The sequence below is a fragment of the Podarcis filfolensis genome (assembly GCF_964270895.1).
Source record: "Podarcis filfolensis genome assembly, chromosome: 3".
Classification (NCBI taxonomy): Eukaryota; Metazoa; Chordata; class Lepidosauria; order Squamata; family Lacertidae; genus Podarcis; species Podarcis filfolensis.
Genome location: NC_139606.1, coordinates 82,007,311 through 82,033,528, shown reverse-complemented (window position 1 = coordinate 82,033,528; position 26,218 = coordinate 82,007,311). Strand labels below are relative to the sequence as shown.

At 40.5% G+C, this 26,218-nt stretch overlaps 1 protein-coding gene across 2 annotated transcripts in view; it reads right to left on the bottom strand.

Moving 5' to 3' along the window:
• The window catches only part of CRIM1 (cysteine rich transmembrane BMP regulator 1), a 127,686-nt gene that overhangs the window by 13,260 nt on the left and 88,208 nt on the right, over positions 1-26,218 (bottom strand). For both annotated transcript variants that reach the window (XM_083604242.1, XM_083604243.1), the window contains 5 exons: positions 25,394-25,591; positions 17,151-17,279; positions 6,782-6,938; positions 1,804-1,925; positions 383-592 (listed from right to left, as the gene is read on the bottom strand). In XM_083604242.1, the coding sequence (XP_083460368.1) occupies positions 383-592; positions 1,804-1,925; positions 6,782-6,938; positions 17,151-17,279; positions 25,394-25,591 (816 nt within the window). The remainder of the gene's footprint in view (positions 1-382; positions 593-1,803; positions 1,926-6,781; positions 6,939-17,150; positions 17,280-25,393; positions 25,592-26,218) is intronic.

Below are 26,218 nucleotides of genomic sequence, written 5' to 3'. Positions count from 1 at the left end.
GAAATATTATGCTGTCTGCCTCACAGTAAGTGCATCTAAAATTTAGAGAGTTCTACTCCCCTCCCCCTTTATTGGAAATAAAACCTGCTAAATGCTGAAGTACACCTCCTTCCTTCTGCTCTCAAGACTTTATTTGTCTGCATTAAATTAAAACGCTAACAGTACTCAGAAAAAATATTAGGCAATATATTTTATGGCTAAAACTGAACATTTGTGATATATAAACTTAGTGTCAATTGTTAACTTACAAAGGTCAAGGCAGAATTATGTGGAGACAAAATACTTTGTCTTTACTGTTCAATTTTCCTCCAAAAGGAGAAAAAGAGATACAGATAGAAAGCAAGGTGTGCTTTACAGCCCAATAGGGAACACAAAATGGTACCTGGACATGATGGGCAACATTGCCCTGGATGTATGGTGGGATTGCCACAGTTTGGTACAGAGCAGGTGATCAAAGCACACATCTCCCGTCCATTATGACAGTAGCATTCGCGGCAGCCATCATGCCAACTTTCTTCATTTTCATGACGGTGCCCATCCACTGACAAGCAAGAACCTGCCTTCGCTGGTGGCATTACAGAAGCTGGTATCTCTGTACGAGTTAGTTTTTTTAAAACAACAACAACCAGTGAATCAATAGGATGGTAATAAGAACCAACAGCTAAATCTTCTCTTGTATTTGTTGTAGCAACTTAGTAAAATGTTCAGACTGAGAGGCTATGTATAGCATAGATTTCTAATATGCTTCCAACAGCAGAATGCTGAAGGGCACACATACAGAACATTTAATAGTTAATGGGAACAAACTCAAAGAACTAGAAAGAGATCTGTAGGTTTATTTTTTCAAAAGTTGATAACATAAGAATATTCAAACACTGCATTCATGAAGTAGTATTCTCCTGTATGTATGTATGTATGTATCCACCAAAAGCTGGCTCTGTGAAGGTCAATACTATCTTTTAGAATGCATGGGAGAGCGATCTAACCGAAGATTGTGAAGATTTCCCAACTATCTTGGGTATTGAAGTCTGGAGAACAGTTACTCATTGCCTCCTCTCCTTCTGTTTAACATCTACCTAGCCAATAGCTGCCCAGAGTGGCTGGGGAAACTCAGCCAGATGGGTGGGGTATAAATAAATTATTATTATTATTATTATTAGTAGTAGTAGTAGTAGTAGTAGTAGTAGCAGTAGTAGTAGTAGTATGCTAGGTACTAAAGGGCTGTAGCGTTGTACAGATCTGTTTTACACCACTGTTTCCTACTGAGAACTGGTATCTTACACTAAGTACCAATATCCTGGTCCTGATCCTTTCCTTGAGTGATGCTCACATCACAAGGGCTTCCGTGGTCAGTTCAAGAGAAATGAAGATCCATGTGTCCATTCCTCTGAATGCCAATTAGAATTTTCCAGGGAAACACATGCGCTTAAGAGCTCTATGTCTACATAGATGCTCTGGATAAGGGTGCATAATGCATCTATTACAAATAATGGGCCATTTTTCAAATATTTGACACCTATAGTGTACAGTGATCTTTTAACTGTAGGTATAAAAACACTTTTAAGAATATGATGCTATAAAGGGGTTTTTTTAGATTGAATAAAATAAGCAATAATTCAATTGATTGTTCAAGTTTTTCATTTTCAAATTCCTATTAATTAATTATCATCATCATCATCATCATCATTGTTATTATAGTTGGGGTTAGATGGGACTCGCTTTCAAGACATATCACTGTAATATACATTTTCCTTAATATCAAAATGGGTTGAAAAGAAACAGCTCTGAAGGAGTTGAGTCTACCTGTACATTTGCAGACAAGGCATCCTTGATTGTTTTGCTGGTAGCCCATTGGACAAATCTTACCACATGAAAGTTCTGGGCATTTTTTACAGCGGCAAATTTCACATCCATGTTTGTTCTTCCTACACGATTTAAAAAGATATATATTTTGATTAGTTATACTTTAAAAAGCGGCCTAAACATTTGTAATTACTAGTTTTTTTCCTGAAATGACAAATGTTGAAAGTTGTTTACCGTATTTTTCGCACGATTGGACGCACCGGACCATAGGACGCACCTAGTTTTCAGGGGGGGAAATCAAGGAAAAAATATGATTCCCCCCCCCCCCCGCAGCTCTCGGAGCAGTGGACAGGCTGCACGCAGCCTGTGCGCTACTCCAAGACCTTCTCCCTGCTTTTGCGTGACTCCTGCGGGCTTTTCGACCAGGAGGGAGAAGGGACTGAAACGGCCCGTCAGTCCCTTCTCCCTCCTTGGGGAAAAGCCCCCAAGAACCGCTCGCTCTTTAAAGGCTGCGCGGCTCCTGCGGGCTTTTCTAGGAGGTGGGGGAATTCCTAGAAAAGCCAGCAAAGCCGTGGAGCTCCTTTAAAGAGCGCACGGCTTTTGCCTGCTTTTGCGGGAGGTGGGGGAATTCCCCCATCTCCCGCAAAAGCCCACAGGAGGGAGAAGGGACGGACTCGGCCAGTCAGTCCCTTCTCCCTCCTTGGGGAAAAGCCCCCAAGAGCTGTGCGCTCTTTAAAGGCTGCACGGCTCTTGCAGGCTTTTCTGCGAGGTGGGGGAATTTCCCCACCTCCTAGAAAAGCCAGCAGAAGCCACGGAGCCCCTTTAAAGAGCGCGCGGCTTTTGCCTGCTTTTGCGGGAGGTGGGGGAATTCCCCCATCTCCCCCAAAAGCCCACAGGAGGGTTGGAGAGTAGCGGGAAGGCGTCGCACGCCTTCCCGCTGCCCCCCAATCTCTGGGGCTGGCGATGGGGGAAGCGCTGCTTTCCCCACCGCCAGCCTCAAACCCGGGTTGGAGAGTAGCGGGAAGGCGTCGCACGCCTTCCCGCTGCCCCCCGATCTCTGGGGCTGGCGATGGGGGAAGCGCTGCTTTCCCCACCGCCAGCCTCAAACCCGGGTTGGAGAGTAGCGGGAAAGCATCGCTGCCTTCCCGGTGCCCCCCAATCTCTGGGGCTGGCGATGGGGGAAGCGCTGCTTTCCCCACCGCCAGCCTCAAAGAGCAGACTCTCCTGGCTTCAGCGGAAGCAACGCAAAGCCTCCGGAGCGCAGGCTTCGGAGGCTTTGCCTTGCTATCGCTGAAGCCAGGGAGCCTGCATTCGCTCCATAGGACGCACACACATTTCCCCTTCATTTTTGGAGGGGAAAAAGTGCGTCCTATAGAGCGAAAAATACGGTAATTATAATTCTGTTCTCAAAGGGAGTGAAACAAAAAGAAAAAAAAACCTTGTAAAAGAAATTTAAACCTTTTGTTTGTATTGTGAGATGGCTTGCAGCAAGGTCCTGTTTATAACATCACTTAGGAACAACTGTTTTGGTGTGCATATAAAAACACCTATAAATTACAGAACATTATGAACTCCTCTCCATCTCACAGGCAAACAAACTGAACAAAATTGGACAACAACTGTGTAAACAAGATTACAAGTTTGTGATTACTTGCAATCTTTTAGAACTTTTAAAGAAAACGGCAGCTTCCCCACATCACCAGAAACTATGGTGGTGGTAACCTATAGAGCAGGAGTGTGGAACACTTTTGACCTGGCGGGTCAGATATCCTGTGACGGCTGGCCAAACATGATGTCACAGAGACACCAGGTGACTGATAGGTGGTCGCTCCCACCCACATGGGGGAAAGGGTTGTGCTTCACCATTGCAGTGCCTGTCGGGAATGTGAAGCTAAAGCAGCATCCAACAGGACTGAACTGCCTGCTCATCAGACCTTCCTGCTCAATATAGGAATCTCAGGGAATATGCTGGCAAAATAACACCCAGAACTGAACCCTCCGTTCTAGCTGGTTTCTCTAACACATTCCCCACAGGATGGGGTTGTCAGCTGATGGACAGGTGACCGTGGTTTGGGGGATATGGCCTCACAAGCTACTGTAACTTGGACTTCCAGGTGGGCCAAGATTGTCCTGTGTGCCAGAAATTCCGTATTCCTGCTGTAGAGTTTTCACAACAAAAACTGACCGCCCCACCTCAAAAGGTGTTTTCTTTCTTTCTACGGCAAAAAAAGCACCTTTGGGGTATATATTTCTCTGTGTGGGATTTTAGCTGGGAAAATGACATCAAGAAAAGTTTATAGCTCCTTCCCCTGCAAACTCTGAGTAGACGTACTGAAATTAATGGACCTAAGTTAAGTCGTGCACATTAATTTTAATGGGTCTATGTTGAGTAAAACTTAAGTTGAATATCACCTTCTACCTGCATTTGGGCTCATTGCAGCTTAAAAAAAAAGACTTGAAGAGGTACAAAATCCATGCATGCATGTTTAAAATTTACTTGGGCCCTAAGATTGGGGTTTGTAAAAACATTTACTATGGAGCGACACAAAGTGGAACATACTTTGGAGTACAAGGATTGCACTGTAAATTTATAGAAGGATCTAATACTATGAGAAATCAGAAAAGAAAGATGCACATGGATACCAGAATCAACATTTTAGAAAGGTCTGGCATATCTATCTTGTAAGCCTACCCCAAACCTTAAAAGAACCATTACCACTTAGGCCAACCTTGTGCTCAGAAACTCCGTTGGCTGGACTTCTGTGCAAACAGCTACAATTCCATATTTGAATTGACAACACTTAGAAGTGTGTGCTGACACTAGCAGCAGCCACAGAAACTTATAGGTAACTTAAGAAAGATATGTCTTTTCCTATGTCATTTTTTTAATAGAGCTTGGCACAGAAGAAGAAGAAGAGTTTGGATTTGATATCCTGCTTTATCACTACCCTAAGGAGTCTCAAAGTGGCTAACAATCTCCTTTCCCTTCCTCCCCCACAACAAACACTCTCTGAGGTGAGTGGGGCTGAGAGACTTCAGAGAAGTGTGACTGGCCCAGTTCACCCAGATTACGAGTCCACTGCTCTTAACCACTACACCACACTGGCTCACAAACAGCTACTCCTGTTCATAGAATCGTAGAGTTGGGAGGGACCCTGAGGACCATCTAGTCCCAATCCCCTTTAATGCAGGAATATGCAGCTACCCCATATGGGGATCAAAGCTGCAACCTTGGCATCATTAGCACCACGCTCTAACCAACTGCGCTATCCAGGCTATCTCAGAACAGAGAAAAAGTAATTCTTGTCTAAACTATTACAATTTTAGTAAGATTTTGGCTGTGGCCTTGTCTTATCTTCTTTCTGAGTTCAGAAGAAGAAACTAAGAAACTCATTTTATGTAGGAATATGCAAGATGCATCAGTCTTTATTCAAAAGTTCAAGTGCACACATCATCTTATCCACCAGATGGGGCACCAGTACAGAGTCTAACCCAATGGTTAAATTTCACCAGCTTCTCTAGACACAAATGGAAAAGAGAACTAGAGCTGGGTCTCATCTATTTATTGATGACACAGCACTCCAAATCACTGGCTGACCTCTCCCAGTAGTTTCGTGCGTATATTGAATAATACAGGGGAACAAGATGGAATCATGTGGAAACACGACAGACCAGCAGCGAAGCAACTAAAAGTAGTTCCACAGTAGTTCCTTTTGGTTTGTCCCTCTGGGAAGGACCAGGAGCCACTGCCGCAAAGTGCATCCAAGTCTTATCCCAACCAGGCAACCTGGAAACTTATAATAGTGATGGTAGTGAAAGCTGAAGAGAAGTCCAGCAGAACCAACAGCCTACCCGCCCCGGCCCCCGGCCAGTTCCTCATCAATATATCAAACAAGGTGATAATGACTTCTCTCCATCCTGAAACTGAACTTGAGGCTGGACTGAATTAATTTAGATAATTTCTAACATCCAGGAATCCCTTGAATTGAGCTGCGACGACATGCACCAAGCACCTTGCCTCCAAAGAGATTATGGGAGACTGTCTGTAAATTGTCCAAAATGTTGTGACTTAGAAATAGTTTATTCAACAAAGTTTTACAACAGCCTTGTTGTAGATTGTGGAGCTATAGTCTCCATCAGTCTAAGGAGGCACTGACCGTTATCTTTATGTAATCGCCTCTGGCTGTCTTAAAGGCAAGGGCCAAGCACTCAGGTGTTTGGCATCACAGTTCCAAGAATCCTGCTTATCTGCTCAGGCAGTACAAATTGGGATCACAAATTGGTTGGAGTCACACTTTTCCTTAAGGATGAGATTTGGTAGCTTGTAAGTGCTCAGCTAGGTCCCATCTTGGGGAGAGAGGATCTGGCCATAATAATCCATGACCCATCAAGGCTGGAATATTATAAAACTCTTTAGACTCTTTTTCAGTCACAGCATGACATTCGCTCATGGGCAAATGTCCAGGGGCCACATGCCATGGGTGAGCATAGTCAAAACAGGTGGACATACACACCCCTAGGCTGATGGATGAGATAAAAGTGCTCAGTGAAGATCAACTATCATTAAGAAGGGGTATTAGGGGTACTTTACTAAGCAGAATTTGGCAGAAGCTTTTCTTTTGGCTGAATTCACATGAACTATTTCTTCTGATGGCACTTCAGTAGTGCTCCTCAAACAACTGTTCAGTAATCCACACATCAATTTCAGCTGACCACAGGAGGTGGAAGAGAAAATACTTCTCAAGTTCTAATCTTCTCTTTTTATAGTATCATTTTTTTGCCATTTCTAGGTAATCAAAAGCATTTGTAAATGTATATACATTCAAAGTTATCCATGTTGATATGTCCTTCTGAGTCTATTACATACTCTGCATGCTACATGTTTTCCTATTATACATAGAACAATGTTAGTGGGCTTTACACAGTATTATTTGTTTATGGATTGTGATAAGTATGTTTTAAAAGTAAGAATACGTACAAGTATCCAAATGGACAGTACTTGTCACATACTATGGGTTTGCATTTTTTAGGTCGTGGGCGGCACTGGCAGGTCTTACAGTTGTGGACATCAGTCTGGAAGCCAAAGGCACAATCCAAGGAACAATCTGACATGAGGTCAGTACACAGCTCTTCTCCTGTGAAGAACACATGAAACTTAGCAAAAACCGCTAATAGTTATTCGTATCAGAAATGCAGGCACATGAAGAATACTCTCCCCCCACCCCTGCAACACACCTCACAGAGTATGGTATCTTGGAATAGGTCATGGCAGCCTGACTGGAATCATGAGCAAGAACATTTCATTTTGATGCAGTTCACATTTGTGTAGACTACTAGTTAGGCAAATGTTTAAGAAAGCACAGGAGGGAGCCGACAGAACTAGTTGCAAAATGAATTTGCCTATTCTGGAAGCAATAGATGAAGACAGTAGTTGTAGTCCAAAGACAACATTTAATCATAACGGACCTCTCTATTCAGTTAAGAGTCCCCCCCCCATATCTTCTCTACTGCAGCTTCCACACATAAATTGCAAACTGCAGTTTAAAAATCATGCTGCCTCCTCAGAACTGGAATCTGTTGCAAAAGACCACCAAATAAAAGCTTTGGGTACATGGGTTTTCCCCTAAACTACATAGAAATGGCTTCCCTAGACTGCAAGTAGGGAACTTGCCTACATATACACCAATTAAACTAATTATGTTAATGGTTAAATCAGCAGGAGTTTCACGTAATGCATTCAGAATTAGGCATCAGAGCCTTGCAATTCTAAAAGGGCTATAGAATCCTCACACCAAAGAAGTCTCTCATTTACAGATTTTCAAACCACTTGCTGTTGAAATTTACATAAAATCATCATATTTTTGTCTAGAATATATCCACAGGATTCAGAATAATACTAATAAGTGAGACCATTAGTACTTACCTGTGAAGTGTTATTTTTCATGCATATCATGAAATTAGGTGGGATGTGAGCTCCACCAAGTGGTTGAAGGCAGAAATTGCTGCTCAATTTGAAGAGGCTTCTGGTGCTTTGTTGTACATACAGCCAATTGTACGCAGATAAGCCATGTATACAAGAAGCAAGAAGCAAACAGCAAACACAAAAAGGCAAACATGCAACAGTCCCTGCCTAGAGAAAACTGGAATGTGGGAAAAACTGGCAAGTTTCAGAAATTTTAACAGAAGGAGTTAGGCAGCCAGTATAACCACAATAGGGTGATGTCCTGGTATCATATTATATGTATGAAAAAGAAGCTTCACAGCTAAGTATCAATGGTATCTTTTCTCTTGTGTATCATGACATCATGTGGGACATACCCAAGCTGACCCATGTAGGGTTGGACATTAATAAAGGGCTGGCTACCTGTTAGGGACAGCATGTTGTAGGACACACTTCCCCAAAGCTGTCTCAGCTGCAGCAAAGAAGTCCACCTTATTTTATTTATTAGATTTATATACCACCCTTCATCAAAAGATTTCCAGGCGGTTCACAATGTATAGTGCTTGATACATGCATTGGGGTTAGCCCAAGTGGCTGCAGTACGGTGCAGGAGCATTTAATGAGAATGCTGCCCCTCTTTCGGGGATCCTTAAGAGACCAGAGATGGAAAAAACTTGTGAGGAGGCATGGAAGCGAATTCCAGCTGTAGAACTTTGCAGCACCCAGCAGCCCAATGTTATGGACCATCTCAGTACTTTAGAATATGACCTCCCACTGGTGGCAGGGTTGTGTCAGAACTGATTTTTTTTTGTATCTGAACTTAGAGGAGGAAGAGAACATGCTCTGGAATTGCTGTTGCCCTCTACTTGGAGTTGTTGCCTATTCCAGAAGGGGTGAGAGGACCAGACATATTTTCCTCTGAATGGACAAAAGGACTGAGGCAGTTGGTATGGGTGGTAGAACCAATGAAAAGGATAGTGATCTTCTATTTTCTTGGCCAAATGCATAGACTTGTCTTTAGACTATACCCAGTCTGTGCAAATAAACAAGAAAAATGTTGAGGGAAAGAAAAAGTGGTAGGTGGCTAGACCAAAGGAGAAACAAGAACTCAGATTAACCACCAAGGAGAGGGACTTTACTGAAAAGAAACTAGACAGACCCAAAAGGTTGAACACACTCATACCTACGCCAGAGAATTAGATACAAAAAAGCTTCTTCAAATTGAACAGATATTCCTTCAACCACTAGGGGGAGCTCACATGATATGTACAAGCAAATAGATGCAAACAGTTTTGAGTGACTAATATGTACTACTGAAAACTTCTACTTTTACCTTACTTTTTAATAGTAACTAAAATGATACACAAGTATTTTACAGCTACTAAGGTTGCAATCCACTACCTTGGAGCAAGTCCTACTGAATACAAGAGGTCTTACTTTTGAGTAAACAGTATTGCACTGTAAGGCATAAAGGAGCGATCCACAATATAAGGAAATGCAAGGCAAAGGCAACAGAAAAGGAAGTCAAGAGGTGAAAATGAACGGATAATAAAAATGGGATGTACCTGAGAATGGATGAAGCAATGGATCAAACCATCACGACAAAATAAAATACTGAGAAACTTTCTTAATAGGGTAGTAACTAAATAGTTCAAAAGGATTCTAAACGTCAAAGTTGTTAATCTAATACAGTAGAGTACAGTAAGGATACACTCTGATCTCCTGAATAGAAGAACTAATTTTCTGAATGAGATCAGTGATAATCCAGCACCAGTCAGATGCCACTGAGTTAACAACCCTCTTTTTCCAGAGTATGGTAATCAGAGGTACAAGACATCTGAAAATGAAAATGCCATTTTTAACTATCATTATAGTCATTGATTGATGATTTTTCTAATCCTTTTTTTTTAAGAAGATACATATACTTATTGAATTCATTGCCATAAGATATGGTGATGGACATAAGGCCAAGGATATATTGCATCAAAAATACGATAAGTATCTTGAAAAGTAAGCACAGTAACAGCATGGAGGATATATAATCCATTACAGTGGTACCTCGGGTTAAGTACTTAATTCGTTCCGGAGGTCCGTACTTAACCTGAAACTGTTCTTAACCTGAAGCACCACTTTAGCTAATGGGGCCTCCTGCTGCTGCTGCGCTGCCGGAGCACGATTTCTGAAGCAAAGTTCTTAACCTGAAGCACTATTTCTGGGTTAGCAGAGTTTGTAACCTGAAGCGTATGTAACCCGAGGTACTACTGTAATACAGATGTCACAAAGAAAACAGTGTGGCTTTTCCAAAGTACTATGCAACACCTGACATGCAAAACTTCCAACAACATTAATGGCAAATTATGTTCCAATAACATTAAAGTCAAATTAAGATCCTTCAGACCACTTCTTCCAAATACAGCTTATAACTATGTGTTGATGTATATCTTGCAAGTTAGTATATATTCACATATATTCATAATACAGCATTATTACGCATTACAGCAGAGGCAAAATCTCCTTCCCAAATTGCTCTTGGTAATTTGGACGTGTGGTAATAAAAAATATTTTTATCAAATACATAATGTGGGATTAGCCATTTGTGCCTGCACACAGATTCTTCATACACAATGAAAATCCTGGACCACTTACTTCAAAGACTGTCTATTGAAGCTTGGGACCCAAGAGAAAGAGGAGGCTTCCTTCAACTCCACAGGCAGCTAGTGGCCTCCATTGCTTTTGGAAACCAAGAAAGTGATGGAAAAAAGTTTCACGTTCCACCTAGCCTGGAGGAAATGGAATGGGTCTTTTCAAGTGCTCAGGCAAGACAAGGAAAAGTCATTCAAAACTCAGCAATGAGATTTAGGAATGTAAGAACAATCTCCTGTGTTTTTTGTTGGTTGCAACTGTACTGCCATATTCCTGGTGTATTTCTGGAGCACTTACATATAAAAAAATAAGTCAATGATCTGAGAGAAACATACTCAATTCTCCTCATGTTTTGGACAGCATCTGCTGAACCAAGTAAGTTCTTGGTCAGAATTGTTTTCCCCAAATGGTGCTACTTTTTCTGAGAAAAATATATGAGGTATCCCCTTCCTCTTTTTAGATGGGTACTTTTATTATAGAGGGCACTTTGTTAACTGACTTCTGATGCATTACATAGTTTTTGCCGGTTTTAAAACTACAGTGTTTTATATTTGCATAGTTTATTGTTACTGGGTTGGATCCAAAGAAAAGTCTACAGAAGGCGACTCTTAAAAATATATTATAATTTAGTATAATATAAGTCATATTTATAAATATTTAAGATGAATAAATAATTACTTTCCTGTCCCCTCCTTTCCCTGGCAACTCACTGAAAAGCCTGTTCAAAAGGCGGGGGGGGGGGGCTGTGGCTGAAGAAGTGGGCCGCAGCATGGGAAGTTAAAGGGAATCCCCCAGATTGGGCAGAGGCAACTTCTGCAAGTGAACAGCTCACACTATTCAGTAGGACCCTCCAACCTGCAGAAGCAGTTTTTCACAGGCTTGCCTGGGGGAGAAGAGGAATGGTAAAATCAGCACCTGATCTACCCCATTATATTTTATGCCAACTGCTTTAGGACTGCATAGCTTCTCCATTGCTTTAGGCCTGAATTGGATATTTCATCCTAGGCCGAAAGGCCAGGTATAAATTAAGTAAGTTATTTTTTTCTATTTTGCGTCATTTTTTATTTGACTTTCTTCTGGTTAAATCCTTTTACCACATTCTATCTCCCCTCCTTTCTTCTTGATCTTTCCTATTCTTTTTCAAAAGATGGCCAGGCAAAACAGTAAAGAAAGAGAATCCCACACTTAGTGGAAACTAATACAACTTGACTAAAAGCTGATGAATACAAATAGCAACCCACTTATTGGATAATATTTATGAAAGCAAGCAGAACTTTGAGCTACTTGTTCTTAAAACTCACCCAACAAGAGATGCTGCTTTTCTTATTCCCATTTCCTTCCCTTTTACCACACATGTAAAAGGGAAGCCCAACTTGTATGTTGTACCATGTTACTTGGGGACAGAAAAAATAGTAGGTACAAACTCAGTTCAGAGGGAATAGGCACATGCTGCTGCTACACTGTTAAAGCTCAGTAGGTCTTAGCTTAATAATTGATTGTTAAGGGAGATAACCTGGAAACTCATGTAAACCATTCTAAACTTCTCAGAGTGTGCAATATAAACAAGCAAGCAAACAAGCAAACAAACAAACAGGCAAGATTTTGCAACAACCTGATTATGTTATCTTCAGTTTGTGCTCTCAGAAAAGTGCCGCCTACTACTACCTCAGAAGGCCTATCAAAAATTGAAACAACCCCTCCTCTTTGGGAACTTAAGATCCCAAACCCCATTGCATGTGAATTTGTGAAAGGTGACAACCTGATAGTCAATTCAAATGCACAGAAGAAACACGAGAACACTGCAAGTTCACAGATATGTTAGTTTTTAGAATTTTCAAACTATGGTTTGTATGAAAATATTGGTAAGACAGAAAATGATGGTCACAACTTGTGTTGTACAAAATAGTAATGAGTAGCTACAGCAATAACCACATGTGATTTTAAAAGATAAGCTGTGAACATGTATAGAAAACCAGATTATATCCTTAAGTGTACCTTGTTTACTATATGTTCACAACCATAAGGTGAATCAGAGAATCATCACAGAATTATGGAGTTGGAAGGGACCTTGCAATGCAGAAATCTCAATGAAAGAATACATGACAGGTAGCCATTCAACCTTTGCTTAAAAACCTCCAAGGAAGGAGAGTCCACCACCTTCCAAGGGAGACTATTCCACTGTTGAACAGCTCTTGCTGTTACAAAGTTCTTCCTGATGTTTAGTCAGAATCTACTTTCTTGTAACTTGAAACTATTGGTTCAGGTCCCAGCCTCCAGAGAAGGAGAAAACAAGCTTGTTCCATCTTCCATGTGACAGCCCTTAAGATATCTGAAGATGGCTATGATATTTCCTCTCTGTCTCCTCTTTACAAGGCTAAACATACCCAACTCCTTCAATTGTGCCTCGCCTCATAAGGCTTGGTTTCCAGGCACCTGATCACCCTGGGTGTCCTCTGCGCAGGTTCCAGCTAGCATTCTTACATTGTGGCATCCAGAACTGGACACAGGACTCCCGAAGTGGTCTGACCAAGGCAGAATACAGCAGTACTGTTACTTCCCTTGACTTGGACACAATTGTTATGTTGATGCAGCCTAGTACAAATTGTGTATAAAAATGTTGAACAACAATGGGCTCAGGACAGAAGCCTGCGGCACTCTATTTGTCACTTTTTTACAGGGTGACAGGGAACCATTAGTAGTCTTTAGGTTTGGTCAGTCAACCAGCTACAAATCCACCTCGCCCAGCCAACATTTTATCACCTTCTCCACAAGAATAACCTTTCACAAATTCATATCCAAACCACAGGGACCTCACCAGTTCTCCAACAATTCTCAATGATTATAGACAAAAGGCTCTGAGATTACACCCACAAGCTCCTTTTGAGTATCCCTGGGTGCAGCTCACCAGGCCCTGGAGATCTGAATTCATTTAAAGCAGCTACGTGTTCCCTCACCACTCTCTTTTCCTACCTTGGTCTGCACCTCCTTCCTTGTATCATTTATTCTGTTATCACCAGGTGGGGCACTGTTTTCTTTTTGCATGACGACAGAGGCAAAGTAGGTGTTGAGTAGTTCCATCTTCTCTCTGTCACCCAATAGCACTTATCCATATTCTCCACACAGAGGACCTACCACTTGTTTGTTCTTTCTCTTGCTTTGAACATGTCCGAAGAAACAGTTTTTATTATTTTTAACCTCTCTTGTAAGTTGGCTACTTGTGCATACTCCTTTGTGATTTCTCCTTTATTCCATTTCTTATACATGCCCTTCTTAACATCTCAGCTCATCCTTACAGCCACACTGGTTTCTTTAGGTGCCTCTCACCATTTTTTCTTGTTGGAAATGCCTGCATTTGTGCCTTCAATATTTCACCTTCAATAAGAAACTCCCATTCACCTTGAACTCCCTTTTTCTTTGAGTATTTCTGACCATGGGATCTCACCCAGTAGTTTCTTAAGCTTTCTGAAATCAGCAGTCTTAAAGTCCAGAGTGCATGTCCAACTACATTCAGCTTTCCCTTGCCTCTGTATAATGAAACCCAAGAGAACACGATCACTTCCTCCCAAGGTTCCCATGTACTTTCACTTCATCGATCAGTTCCTTCCTGTTGGTGAGGATCGTGTCCAAGAGAGATGACCCCCTTGTTACTTCTTCCACCTTCTGGGAAATGAAATTGTCAGCAAGGCAACTGAGAAATTTGTTGGGCTTTACATTCTTGGCAAAGTTTGCATTCCAACAGATATTGGGGTAATTGAAATCTCCCATGATTTGTATATCTCTCGTTTCTGAATGCTTGGTAATCTGCTCTATCAAGGCACACCCAAGTCTCCAGTGTGCCTTGGAGCTCTATAGCAGATGCCCCCATTAAGGTCACTATTGTTTCCCTCTCCTACAATTTTTACCCATAAACTCTCAATCTGTTTTCCATGTTCCAAGTCACAGATCTCTTCACTAGTGTACACATCCTTTACATATAATGCTTCTCCTCACTTCCAGCAAGGGAACCAACTTGCACTTGCAGGAAGACAAACATGGCATAGGTGTTGTGGGTCACTGCAGCAGTTCCTTCATTGTCCATGTCTCTTGGGGCCCAACTGATGCATTAATTCCCATTTACTGGTGGCAGCAGGGACAACAAACCCTACTGAAACCAAAAGTATGGAGAAACCAAAAGTATGGAGTCCACACTCAGGACTGATTTTTCATTTGGTGGAGGTAAAAATGCAGATCATGTTCAACTAGATCAACTCTATAATGTTAGAACTGATATACATCACAGTACATTTTGCTAACCATTCTTAGTTGTTTAAAAGAATTGCATTATATGGTAGAAATGCTAATGAATATTTCCTCCCCCAGCTTGTATATATTTATTTCTAAAGGTTTTTTGAGAATCGCAGATTAAGTATTCAGCTACCATAAGCAAAGTGTAGTTCGAATAGCAACTTAACAAAGAAAAAATTGCTAGCCTGTGCCTTCTTGCCTTTTATCATCACTGTTTTTAAGTACAAATAAAACAAAACAAATTAAAGAGGTGGAGGAAACAACAGGACTATTAGTCATGGTGCCAGGCAAGTGGATGAGAAGTAGAATTTCTGGGTCTGGGGGGCCCCAGAGAAGCAGGGATACTAAGGATGGGGAAAACAGGATTGCTCAAGAAGAAGAAAATCTCCCTGGTTTTTGGCAAACTCTTAAGAGCAGGAGTGGATAGCATGCAGGTCACACTGAACCCACTGTGGGTTCCAATCTGTCCTATGAGGCCATTCCCCTCATTCATCAGCTGATTGGCAGTGGGACTGAACAGCCTTTACCAAAGGTGTCATGGGCTTTGAAGACACTCAAACTCAGAACGCAAGGCAGAAACGTGCTAAGAGGAAGGCACGCTTGGCAAATCCACACCGTGATCGACTCCCACCCGGAAACCAATGTCCCCACTGTAGAAGGACATGTGGATCCAGAATTGGCCTCCACAGTCATTTACAGACTCATTGTTAAAACCGTGTTTATGGAAGACAATCTTACTTGGCTACGAGTGATCGCCAAAGAAGAAGAAGAAGAAGAAGAAGAAGAAGAAGAAGAAGAAGAAGAAGAAGAAGGCGGCAGTGGGAGCATGCCCTGCGCCAGAAGTTGCAAGCAGTTTCCCTTCTGTAAACAACCCTGTGCTGCTCCTTGAACGGCTGGTGCTTAAAACCTTTAAACCTCTGGAAGTTTAAAGAACAGTGCAGGACTATTTAAAACCTCTTTCACAAACTTCCCTACATTCCTCTTCAAAACTCTAAAAACTAGCTGGTTTTCTGAAATTCAAAGAGTAGCACAGGACTGTTTGCAACACTGCCCAGCTGTGCAATACATTCGGAACACTCAGGGCTTTAAAGTGCAGCATCTCCTGATGTCATAGGGACATCTGTGAAATTGGATATGGATAAGGATCTAGTCCACCAGTGAGAAATGGTTCACCATCCCCTGGACTGACCAGACAGAAGAGAGGGGCAATCAAAAAGAACAGCAAATTGCATTCCCTGTAGTCTGAAGCCTCTAAATGACAGTTTGTCAAAAGCACTGTCAGGGTTGGAAAGGAGGAAAATGCAGGACTAAATTCCTAAGTGCAATTATATTTAAACTTGTCTATAATTATAGCTATAGATCTATGTTTTTAGCTTTTGTTTATTTCAATCTGCATAAGTACTATCACAAATCAGCTCTCATTGATCATTCTTAACCCCTTGAAGAGGCACTGCTGATAAAGTTACAGCTTATGGCTAATACAATCATTGTCGTACTTCCTTCAAAATCCTCTCAAAACTGACCTCTTCCATGAAGTCTTTGGCACATCCCCTTAGTTCCCATGATGCACTAGAACTCAATGTTAAACTTTCTTTAAATATGTCCAACTAAAACAACCACATAATGCTTCCCTGTTAACCGCTCCCCTCAGTTCTCTTTATTAGGACTTGACCCCGAACATCAAATTTGCAATCCCACCAATAAACACTCCTTAGAGCACATGTCTGAAATCCAGCATTGTGTGAGTTGACTTCTGCTTGTGTATGGAGACCACTGGGTGTCAGTTTGTGGCTTCACACATTCAGGTCTAAGGTGGAATTTATCTTCCCTCATCCCAAAACCATCTCAGAAGAAAGCCTGCTTGAGAGGAGTTAATCAAGAGTCTAGTAAACCCAGACATTCATGAGGGACAGGGCTATCAATGGCTGTTCTGCCTCCATGGCTGGAGGGAATATCCTTCTGAATACCAGTTGCTGGAAATTGCAATAGGGGAGAGTGCTGTTGACTCCCTTGGGATGAACAGGTAGCTAGCTATATGCAATGTGTGAATAGCGCTCTCTCCCCTCTCCCCATTTTCATGGGCACAGCAATGCTAACTGAACTGTTTTACATCAGTAAATCAGGATCAGAAACACCTTTTAAAAAATGGTGGATGACCATTCAAATGCTCCCAAACTGTTTATAGAGCCATACTGACCTTTATCTGCAGGGTCCAAAAATATGACTGACAAAATTAATATCAAATATATATATATATATATGGAAATTTATTTCTGTTGCATAGATTTTTCAAAAGGGTATTCTCCCACCATAAGTTTATGTATTTATATATTTTTTGGAAAAGAGAACATGGTATATTGTGCATGAGATAGTATTGAAGACGGAAAAAAGAATGCAAAGTTGCTAAGAATGTTTTGAAAATGATTTTGGTCAACATAGGCTCTTCAGAATCACAATTCAGCATCAACTGTATACTTACTAGTTTTGCACTGGCAGATGCGACAACCATTTTGGTCTACTCTGAAGTCATAAATACAATCCATCTCAGTTAATGTGCAATTCACCAGAGGATAACACGTGGGTGGACCTATTGTGATGTATGTTGGCTCTAATGGAAAGAAAGGAATAATTTATTTTAAAATATGCACATGCTAAGATCTAAGAGTCATTAATGGAAATGCTTATTCAAATGTGTTAAAATTTGGACATTGTCGGCTCTAGCCAACTAGAAAAACTTGACTACATTTGTAGCAGAACCGCATTTAATTGCTCAGATCCCATTAGCTATCTGCTTTGAAATCTGAAACTGAGATTTGTTACAATTGCTCTGCCTCCCCCAGTTCCTGCCGCTAACAGGATCTGACTTTATCTTTGCCATAATTTTGCTCAAGGTGCTAACTGTTGCTTTGTGCAACACACATGGTATGGCTAGGGACTAAAACCATTGTCTGCAGTGGAGAGCCTACCATATTTGTTCAGTGACTCGTAGTTTCAGCCTGCAACCAAACATATCCCAAAGCTAAGACCCGTCTCACCAGAATCCATCTTTCAGTAAACTTAAACAAAATAATTAATTTCACATATTATGCAAATGAGCTTGTGGCAATCACAGCTTGCTCAACTCCTTTAAAGGATTAACTGGAACTTAATGTGTTGGATCCAATGTTTACTTAAAGCATACAAAGATAAAACTCAACATCCATAAATTTGAACCACATGCCTGTATCTCAACTTTCTGTGGCTTGTTAATTACATTGAAGAGTATGCACACTAGACAGTACATACACAAATGTTGCATTCATAGATGGATGTATGGTGTGCTAAGCTTGCCTAGTAGGCAAGGAAATGCAGTCTTGTTTTGCCACCACAAATACTCTACACACACAGAAGTTCATTGGAACCAGACCATTATTCTTAATTTCAAATGAGTTTTCTAGTTCATATGATAAATTTCCAGACCATCAGACACAGAAATGTACATATTTTATATTGCATAGTATTTGCAAGATATTTTAGTGGCCATTTCTCACTATTTTTGTGAATACATAAAATACACTATGTGAACACACAATACAGATATGCTTTGTCAAGTTTGAAAGACATATGTATACACATTTCACCATGTTCTTTAAAACGCACATGACTGAGGTCTCAAACTGGCCTTTTCTTAACACCATTAAATTCATACATTCTATGTGCATAATTTCCTATGAATGCAATGAAAAAAATGCTGCCAAGGATTTGTCAGTAATAAGAAAACAGATGATTTCCGAGAGAAATTCAGAACGCCTTACATATTTGTCAGGGAACTGCCATCAGCTCAAAGGCGAGAGGCGGAAGGGCAGTTGGGTTACAGGGAGCCTCCAAAGATCGTGAGAAGCAGCACTTCCTCTGCGGAGGAGGGAAGCCACGCCTCCAGTGGGGAAGGGATGCAGGGCTTGGAGGATGCAAGGGAGAGCCACAGCACCGAGCATGAACAAAGCGGGGAGGCAGGTCCCCCTTTGCCCACGCCCTCCCTGCGCAGTCGGTTTACGCGCAGAGAGGGGAGGTGTAGGAAGGGGGTCAAGAGACCACTCTGCTGGGGAAAGTTTAAGGACCGCCCACTCCCAGATTCTGCTAGTGACTGAGCAGACATGGAAAAGAGTCGATCTGCATTGTGAACGTTTTGGACAGATAATAAAGCGTTGAAAAGACCAACGGGGAGTCTTGCCTGTTTGCTCTTGAGCAGCCACGCCGGCACTCATAACAATATTTAAAAAACAAAACAAAAATATAAGTTATTGGTATTTGGAATCCTCAGATTCTGCAAAGACCAATGCCAGTGCCAAAACAGATTTGGTTCATTGAACTGATAAATGCTGCAAGCAATTTAGATGAGCTTGAGAATTCTATTAGATCTACCACAGAGGCATAACAAAGTGAAGCCAGCAAAGGCAGTTATTAGTGAAACCATTATCACTCAGAAAGGCTCTCATGTTTTGCTGTGCACTGTGCAATTATTGTAAAAGAAAACCACTGAAATGGTACAAATATCTTATTTCTAATGTCACAGTAGTCCCAATAGATTTTAAATGAGTTTGAAATTTCATTTTGTTAGGCACAACATAAGTAGACTGACTCCACAAAGAAAATGTATAGTCCAGACAGCCATGATCAAGTGTGCTAAATCATTATTTTGTATTTGTGATTTCAGATATAATGTTAAGCTGAGAAGAGCTAACATTTTTAAAACCTTCATTTATGTAAACAAATTATTGCAAAATTGGATTATAATACATGTTAGAAAAAGCTAGATGCTAGCAAAACAGCTCCCTGTACATCTGAATGAAGTTTTGAAACTTTAGGTAGGAAAAAAAATCAAATTATTAACAGGGCCTTGGGGGGTCAATGCGCTTCTTAACTAGCAGGTGCTATGCCACATGTCCAATATGTGCGTCTCAGTGAAAAATCACAATGTTTGATAAGGAAATCCTTCAGAAAACTTGACGAACAATCCTACCAGAATATGCATAGCTTAGTATTTACCTAAGACAAAGGTTTTATTATTCATAAAATTATTCATGCCATGCAGCTAGAGAATGGATATCCTTTTCCAAAAGGATATAAGAAGAGCCTGCTTGATCATAACACTAGAATTCATGAACATCAGATGGAACGGAATGTTGGACAATTAAAAACATACTTCTTCATGCAGCACATAGTTAGAACCACCAACATGGATGGCTTGAAAAGAGAATTAAACAAATTCATGTCAGATAAAGCTATAAATGACTACTAGTCATGATGGCTATGCTGTACCCAAAGGAGTGTTCTTGTGGGTTTCCCACAAGCATGGGTGGCCACAGTGAGAACAGGATGCAGCCATTGGCCTGACCCAACAGGCTCTTATTATGCCCTTGTGTTAAAAGCCTATTAAAATTTTAACATGGTGTTCATGAAATATCGAAATATTTATTTCAGTCTTTGTTGGATGCTGAGAAGAGACCTGAAAATAAATTTTAAATAATTTATTTATACATTTACATTGCTGTGCTGTTATTCTCAATTACTTCTTTCAACCCTTGAAAACGACAATTGTTTATGTTTTGCATATTCCTGAAGGATAGCTGTTTTTTCTTGAATAATGTGTTAGAACTTCTGTAATGCCTGGCAGAAACAACTGCTGGTAGTTATTCATATGTGGATTTTTTAATATATATATACTGCAGCTACTCCCATACAGATTCCAATTCTACACATCAATTTTTTTTCTCAGAACAAGCTTATCAATAACTAACTTTTCCTATCCACAAAGGTAAACCCCAAGATAGAGTAATTTTATATGGATGCCTGAGTTTCAATAAGCTGCAAAAGAGGACAAAAGAAATAATTTCAGTCCCCTCCCTCCCCCCCAAAAAATGCAGTTACAAAAAAAGGAGGGGGAAATCAGCTCTTTTCACTTCACTGAACAAGACTCAACAAATAAAGCTAGTTCAGCTACTGCCAGGCTTCTAGCTATTTGAATAGACAAACAGTTAAGCTTGAAAAAGCACACATGGTCATGTGACCTAGGTTAGCCTTTCATTGCTGCCCTTGACAAACTGCAGAAGAAAGACTGAGTGCACAGATGAGGAGACAATGGATGGGAAAATAACATTCCGTCTCTGTATATTTTAGATGTGACTCTAAACTGTAGAAAGATTTTTTTAAAAAGGGATGGAAATGGTAAAGAAGGCTGCTGTTGATATTACTGATTACAATTATATTTAAAGATAAATGTAATTGCAACAGACAGCCATTAATTCATAGGAATTTCTGTGGAATAACACTGTGGTATTTAACAAACTATATACACCAGCATTCAGAAAGTCTATCGAGAAAATAACATTGACAGACTAAAGTTTAATGCTGAACTAGCTAAATAATGTTGACAGGTTTACTTGTCAGAATAAACACCCAATGTGATGCCATTTTAACAAGTGAATCCACCAACCCAGCTGCATATATGTCTGTAACCACTGGGCAATTTTATTTTTTAGTTCATGAAGAATTACAAGAATGCTCAATATAAAGTTTCAGCTCTATTTTCAGTGTTTCCCTGGTATAACTGTCTACTGTCTATAGAACACCAAATTCATGATGTCATTATAGCTGAAATTGTGCAAGGTCTCCAAATAGTTACAAAATATTTGGTAACGACAATACAACATGCTACATTATTATTGCCTGCAAAGTCTAGGTTTCACATTACTGTATTGCAATCTCTTGGTCAGAAGATGTGGAACCCTGCCCTTAAAAACCAACTCAACCCTCTTACTTTTTGATCACAAAATCGCAGAGAACACAGGAGGCTTTTCTCCGCTGGTCCTACAAGAACTACACTAGTGACCTGGCAACTTTATTTTGTAGGTCCCTCTGTATACTAAGTACCGTATTTTTTGCTCTATAAGACTCACTTTTCCCCTCCTAAAAAGTAAGGGGAAATGTGTGTGCGTCTTATGGAGCGAATGCAGGCTGCGCAGCTATCCCAGAAGCCAGAACAGCAAGAGGGATTGCTGCTTTCACTGTGCAGCGATCCCTCTTGCTGTTCTGGCTTCTGAGATTCAGAATATTTTTTTTCTTGTTTTCCTCCTCCAAAAATTAGGTGCGTCTTGTAGTCTGGTGCGTCTTATAGAGCGAAAAATACGGTACTTACAGAAAAATGAAGGCAGCAGTAGAAAGAGCCTTATTGAAGGATGTCAGTTACTGAGGTGTCATGAGTGGCAGAAGAGTTGGGACAGCTAACCACTAGAAAATACTCAACTTCTCTTTAAATGCCTTCTGTATTCAGATTCTTTAGATCATGAAACACAATGTAAATACATGTTTTCGTTTTCTTTATGAACATGAGCTGTATTACCTACAACTACTAAATAATTTCTCTGCTGAGTACTTTCCATTTATGAGTCCTCTCCTTTCAAGTTTAGAAGAAAGTGTTTAAAAGTTTCAAAATGCAAGGTGCATATTAGAATTACCTCAAATAATTTCTCCCCATCATCTAGATCATGTTCTGTCACAGTGAGAGAGACGGCATTAAGAAGGTGGCACCTCTAATTAGTGGCTTTTCAAAAACTTCTACTCTCCTTACCATAGACTTTAGTTAAAACAATCTAATAATTCAATATACTCTGTCTTCTATAATAAGGACTGCTTGGTTAATTAATTTTTACCTGCCTACAGTGCCCAATATTTGCTTATTAGGGCACTGAGGATCAATAAGGTTTTGGTAGTCTATAAAAATTTTGAAATTGCTAAATGATCGGCATATATGCTTTGCATTATAAAACATTCATGAATATCCAAAAGAATTCAGATTTGGCAATGAATTGTAAAAATAAAAAAAACAAAACATGCAGGAAAAGATTTAGCAGACAATACAGCGGTACCTCTAGTTATGAACTTAATTCGTTCCAGAGGTCCGTTCTCAACCTGAAACTGTTCTTAACTAGAGGCATGCTTTCGCTAATGGGGCCTCTTGCTGCTGCTGCGCCATCGGCACACAATTTCTGTTCTCATCCTGGAGCAAAGTTCTCAACTCGAGGTAACTCTTCCAGGTTAGCGGAGTTTGCAACCTGAAGCCTTTGTAACCTGAGCCGTTTGTAACTTGAGGTACCACTGAACTTGGGTGAACAATTTCTAAGATCTACTCATGCTGTCTGCCAAAAGATAGGAAGGGTAGAATGGCCACCCCATTCCAGTCCATCAATATAAACCAAAAATCTTTAAGTGTTATGGTCCTCAAAGGAGCTGGACTTATTGTGGACCCCTTGTGTTAAATTCATATGACAGAGCAGGCAATAGAAAGTTAGTTCAATTTCTTGGATCTTAACTCCCACACACAGTGTTCTGCTCATAGAATGGAGCTTCCTTACATCTTCCTTCCTAGCTCAATTCCTTTCCCCCACTGCCCCTAAACAACCCCTGGAAGCTTGAGGAGCCTTCAGAACAACAAGGGTGTGATCAGGGAGGAGATAGGAAATAAGCAAAAGTTTGGGGCCTTCCTTATATGTATGTGGAAGCTTCTCTCCTCTTATGCCCGGCATCTTTCTATCTAAGCCACAGAGGCAAATGATTCATTAAAATGCCTATATTATAGTTTATTAAAATGTTATAAAGATATGCTCAAGTGCACAAAAGTGTGCAGCTGCAAGGTTAACTGATTAATCAAACATAGCAGTCTGTTTTGCCCCTGACAAACCTGTTCCTTAATTAACTTTTTAAACTTCCATGTTCTTTGTGGAACATTGTCTTCCAAAAAAAGTTAAATGCTGCCTCCTGAGCTGCATAATATGCGTTTACTTAAGCTTCCTGGAAAAACATTCATATCATTCCAAGGGTGACTAAATGTTTTCCATCCTCATAGCTAGCATTCCAGACAGCTTTTCTTTTCCCCGAGTTCATTACATGAAAAATACCAGTTCCAAGTTCAGTGCTAGAGAATTTCCTTCCTGGTGCCCAAATTCCTAATGCAGAAACAACAAAGTCGTTTTAAGGCTGCATTGCTTGGTTTGGTCCTTTAATTAAAACTTTACAGAAGAAATAAAAGCAAAGAATTCACAAAGGAGGTGATATTCTACAGCAACAATAGAGGCAAAGGAAGAAACATGAAAACTCTCCCAACAGAGCAGACATGAGTATGGACAAGCCTGGAACAGAGTTGCATTCATTTCTCTTTTCTCTTTTTTCAACACATCTCCACCTTCTCAGCTTTTTATATGAAGGGCAACACAGATTCACCAACTTCACAAGATGCATATCAGTTCAGGAATATTTTCCCAAAACAATGTCTAAACAACTGGACTCCCATAGCTATGTATGGTTCAAGCACTGTGTGTCCTTTTTCAGAAAAAGGTCCCAAGACTGATCATTTGAAAGATCATGACAAACTGCCACAAGTGAGAGTGCTCTTCACCATGGAATCCAGCTTCCAAAATAAATATATAAATAAATTTCACCTGAGGTATCTAGCCAAAGGCCTGTCTCTCTGTGAAATCAATGTCACCGTGGGCATCAAAAAAGGAAAGTCAATCAGGAGTGTGGCTTGTTGCTAACCTATCACAAATTTGGCCTCTTAGAATTCTGAACAGCTGCAGAGCTAGTCCTCTGAAAGTATCTAAAACCACAAAAAACCTAAAAATTCGGGGGGGGGGAGCATTTTTTTGGTTCTCATGTTCTTATTTTCAGAAGCCTACATTTTTAAAATGTATTTTATAGTGGGGAGCCTGAAATAAAATTCATTTCTTTCAGAAACAATGTTGTTTTGAAGCCAATTCAGTCTTGTTGCAAATCCCTTAGATCTATGATCCAAAGCTAATAATATTAGTGATGATAGTACTGAACAGGAAACAGGACTTGTTTTTTGAGAGAAATACTTTCCAATGTTTCAGAAAATGGAACATCTTCAGATACTTGGCAACTTCTCATTTTTTCACTCCTAATCAACAGTACTCAAACAACTACTAAGTTGCAATGGGAAGTACATTCATGAAAATGTTCACCGTCCCCCACTATGAAATACAGCCCCTTTTCATGGCATTTGTATTCCTGCAAGAAAGTGTGCAAAGCTGCCAGGAAAGCTTGGGAAGAATTACAGAAAGAATCACCCAGTTACCTGGGCAACAGAAATGTATCTCTCCTCTCTCTCTCTCTCTCTCTCTCTCTCTCTCTCTCTCCAATTCAGAGTGAGGGCAATGGGAGGGCTTTGTTTGCTTTCACTACTATTATCACATAGTCAAACCTGATCTGATGGTATTCAGAAGAGGGGTGCATAACAGAAGGAAAAACAAACATGCCCCCCTTGTCAGGGCAAGGGAGGCAATGTACCCTCATCGGAAACCAGCTGAATTTCAATGGCTGACTGCAAAGCAGGAGGGATGGGGACCTGAATCTGCATCTAGAACAGAGCACAAAACATTGGTGGGCAACAAAACTACCAGCAAATATGATGAAGCAGTGAAAATTTCTGACCAATAAAGATGTGTTTCTTCTTCCTCCTATGCAGAGTGTGGGAAATGGGAAGGCCCTCAGGAAAGTCGGCACCTAGTTGCTCTGATGTTCACTATATAATCTGTGCCTGGCTGAGGTCACATACTACAGTAGTTCCTCTGAATATTAACAGTAACTCTAGCACCACCTCGAAAATTAACACTAGAAAAGTTTTTATGCCAATTCTTAAAATGGTATTTTGCATTCTCCATGCCTTACCTTCACACATTGGACAGCATTCCCCAGGCACTTTTACGGGATTCAAGCAGCTCTGTCCACAGGCTGTGGCAACACAGTGAGATTCTCCATTGATACATTGGCAGAAAGTGCAGTCATCTTCCCTCCAGCGGTCACCGTGTGCTTGAATCTGGCCATTAGCGTAACACCCAGCAGGGTTACTAACGGGAGAAATGGAATCTAAAAAAACAACCCCAAACCACATCAAAATGGTTCAATTTATTTGTAGTGTTTAATACATATGTTTTATTGATAATATAGCATTTTGAACATTCTGAGAGAATATCAACACAGGATTAAAAATAATTTATTACAAGACCACATTGATATTCATTACAACAGCAAGGGTGCACAGCTTTAAAAGTGTCAAAAATGTAAAGTATCTTTCCCAAATGTTATCAACAGTGAATTATATTTTTACAGAACTTTATGAATTGGACTCTCTTTTAATAAGGAAAACTGACAGAAATACTACATTTGCAGAAGATATATAAGCACTAGAGATAATTCAGATTATTTATAAAACTCTTGGGGTATCAAGGAAGTGAATAGCATCCTGAGCAGCCGTCCCAATCTCAAGGTTCTTTTGCCAGGAATTATGAGCTATCGCTTCAACACATTAAATAATACTAAAATCTATGACGACTTACAACTTGTGCAGGGGTTAGATTCCAGGGACTACATGTAAAGCTGAAATCATGTATAGCTAAAACAAGCCCAGAACCACACCCGTGTGACCATCCCAACCTTCCTGAAGCCAGTGTGCTGAGTGGGCCTTGCCCCCGGTGTAAAGTGGAGTTTTAAACT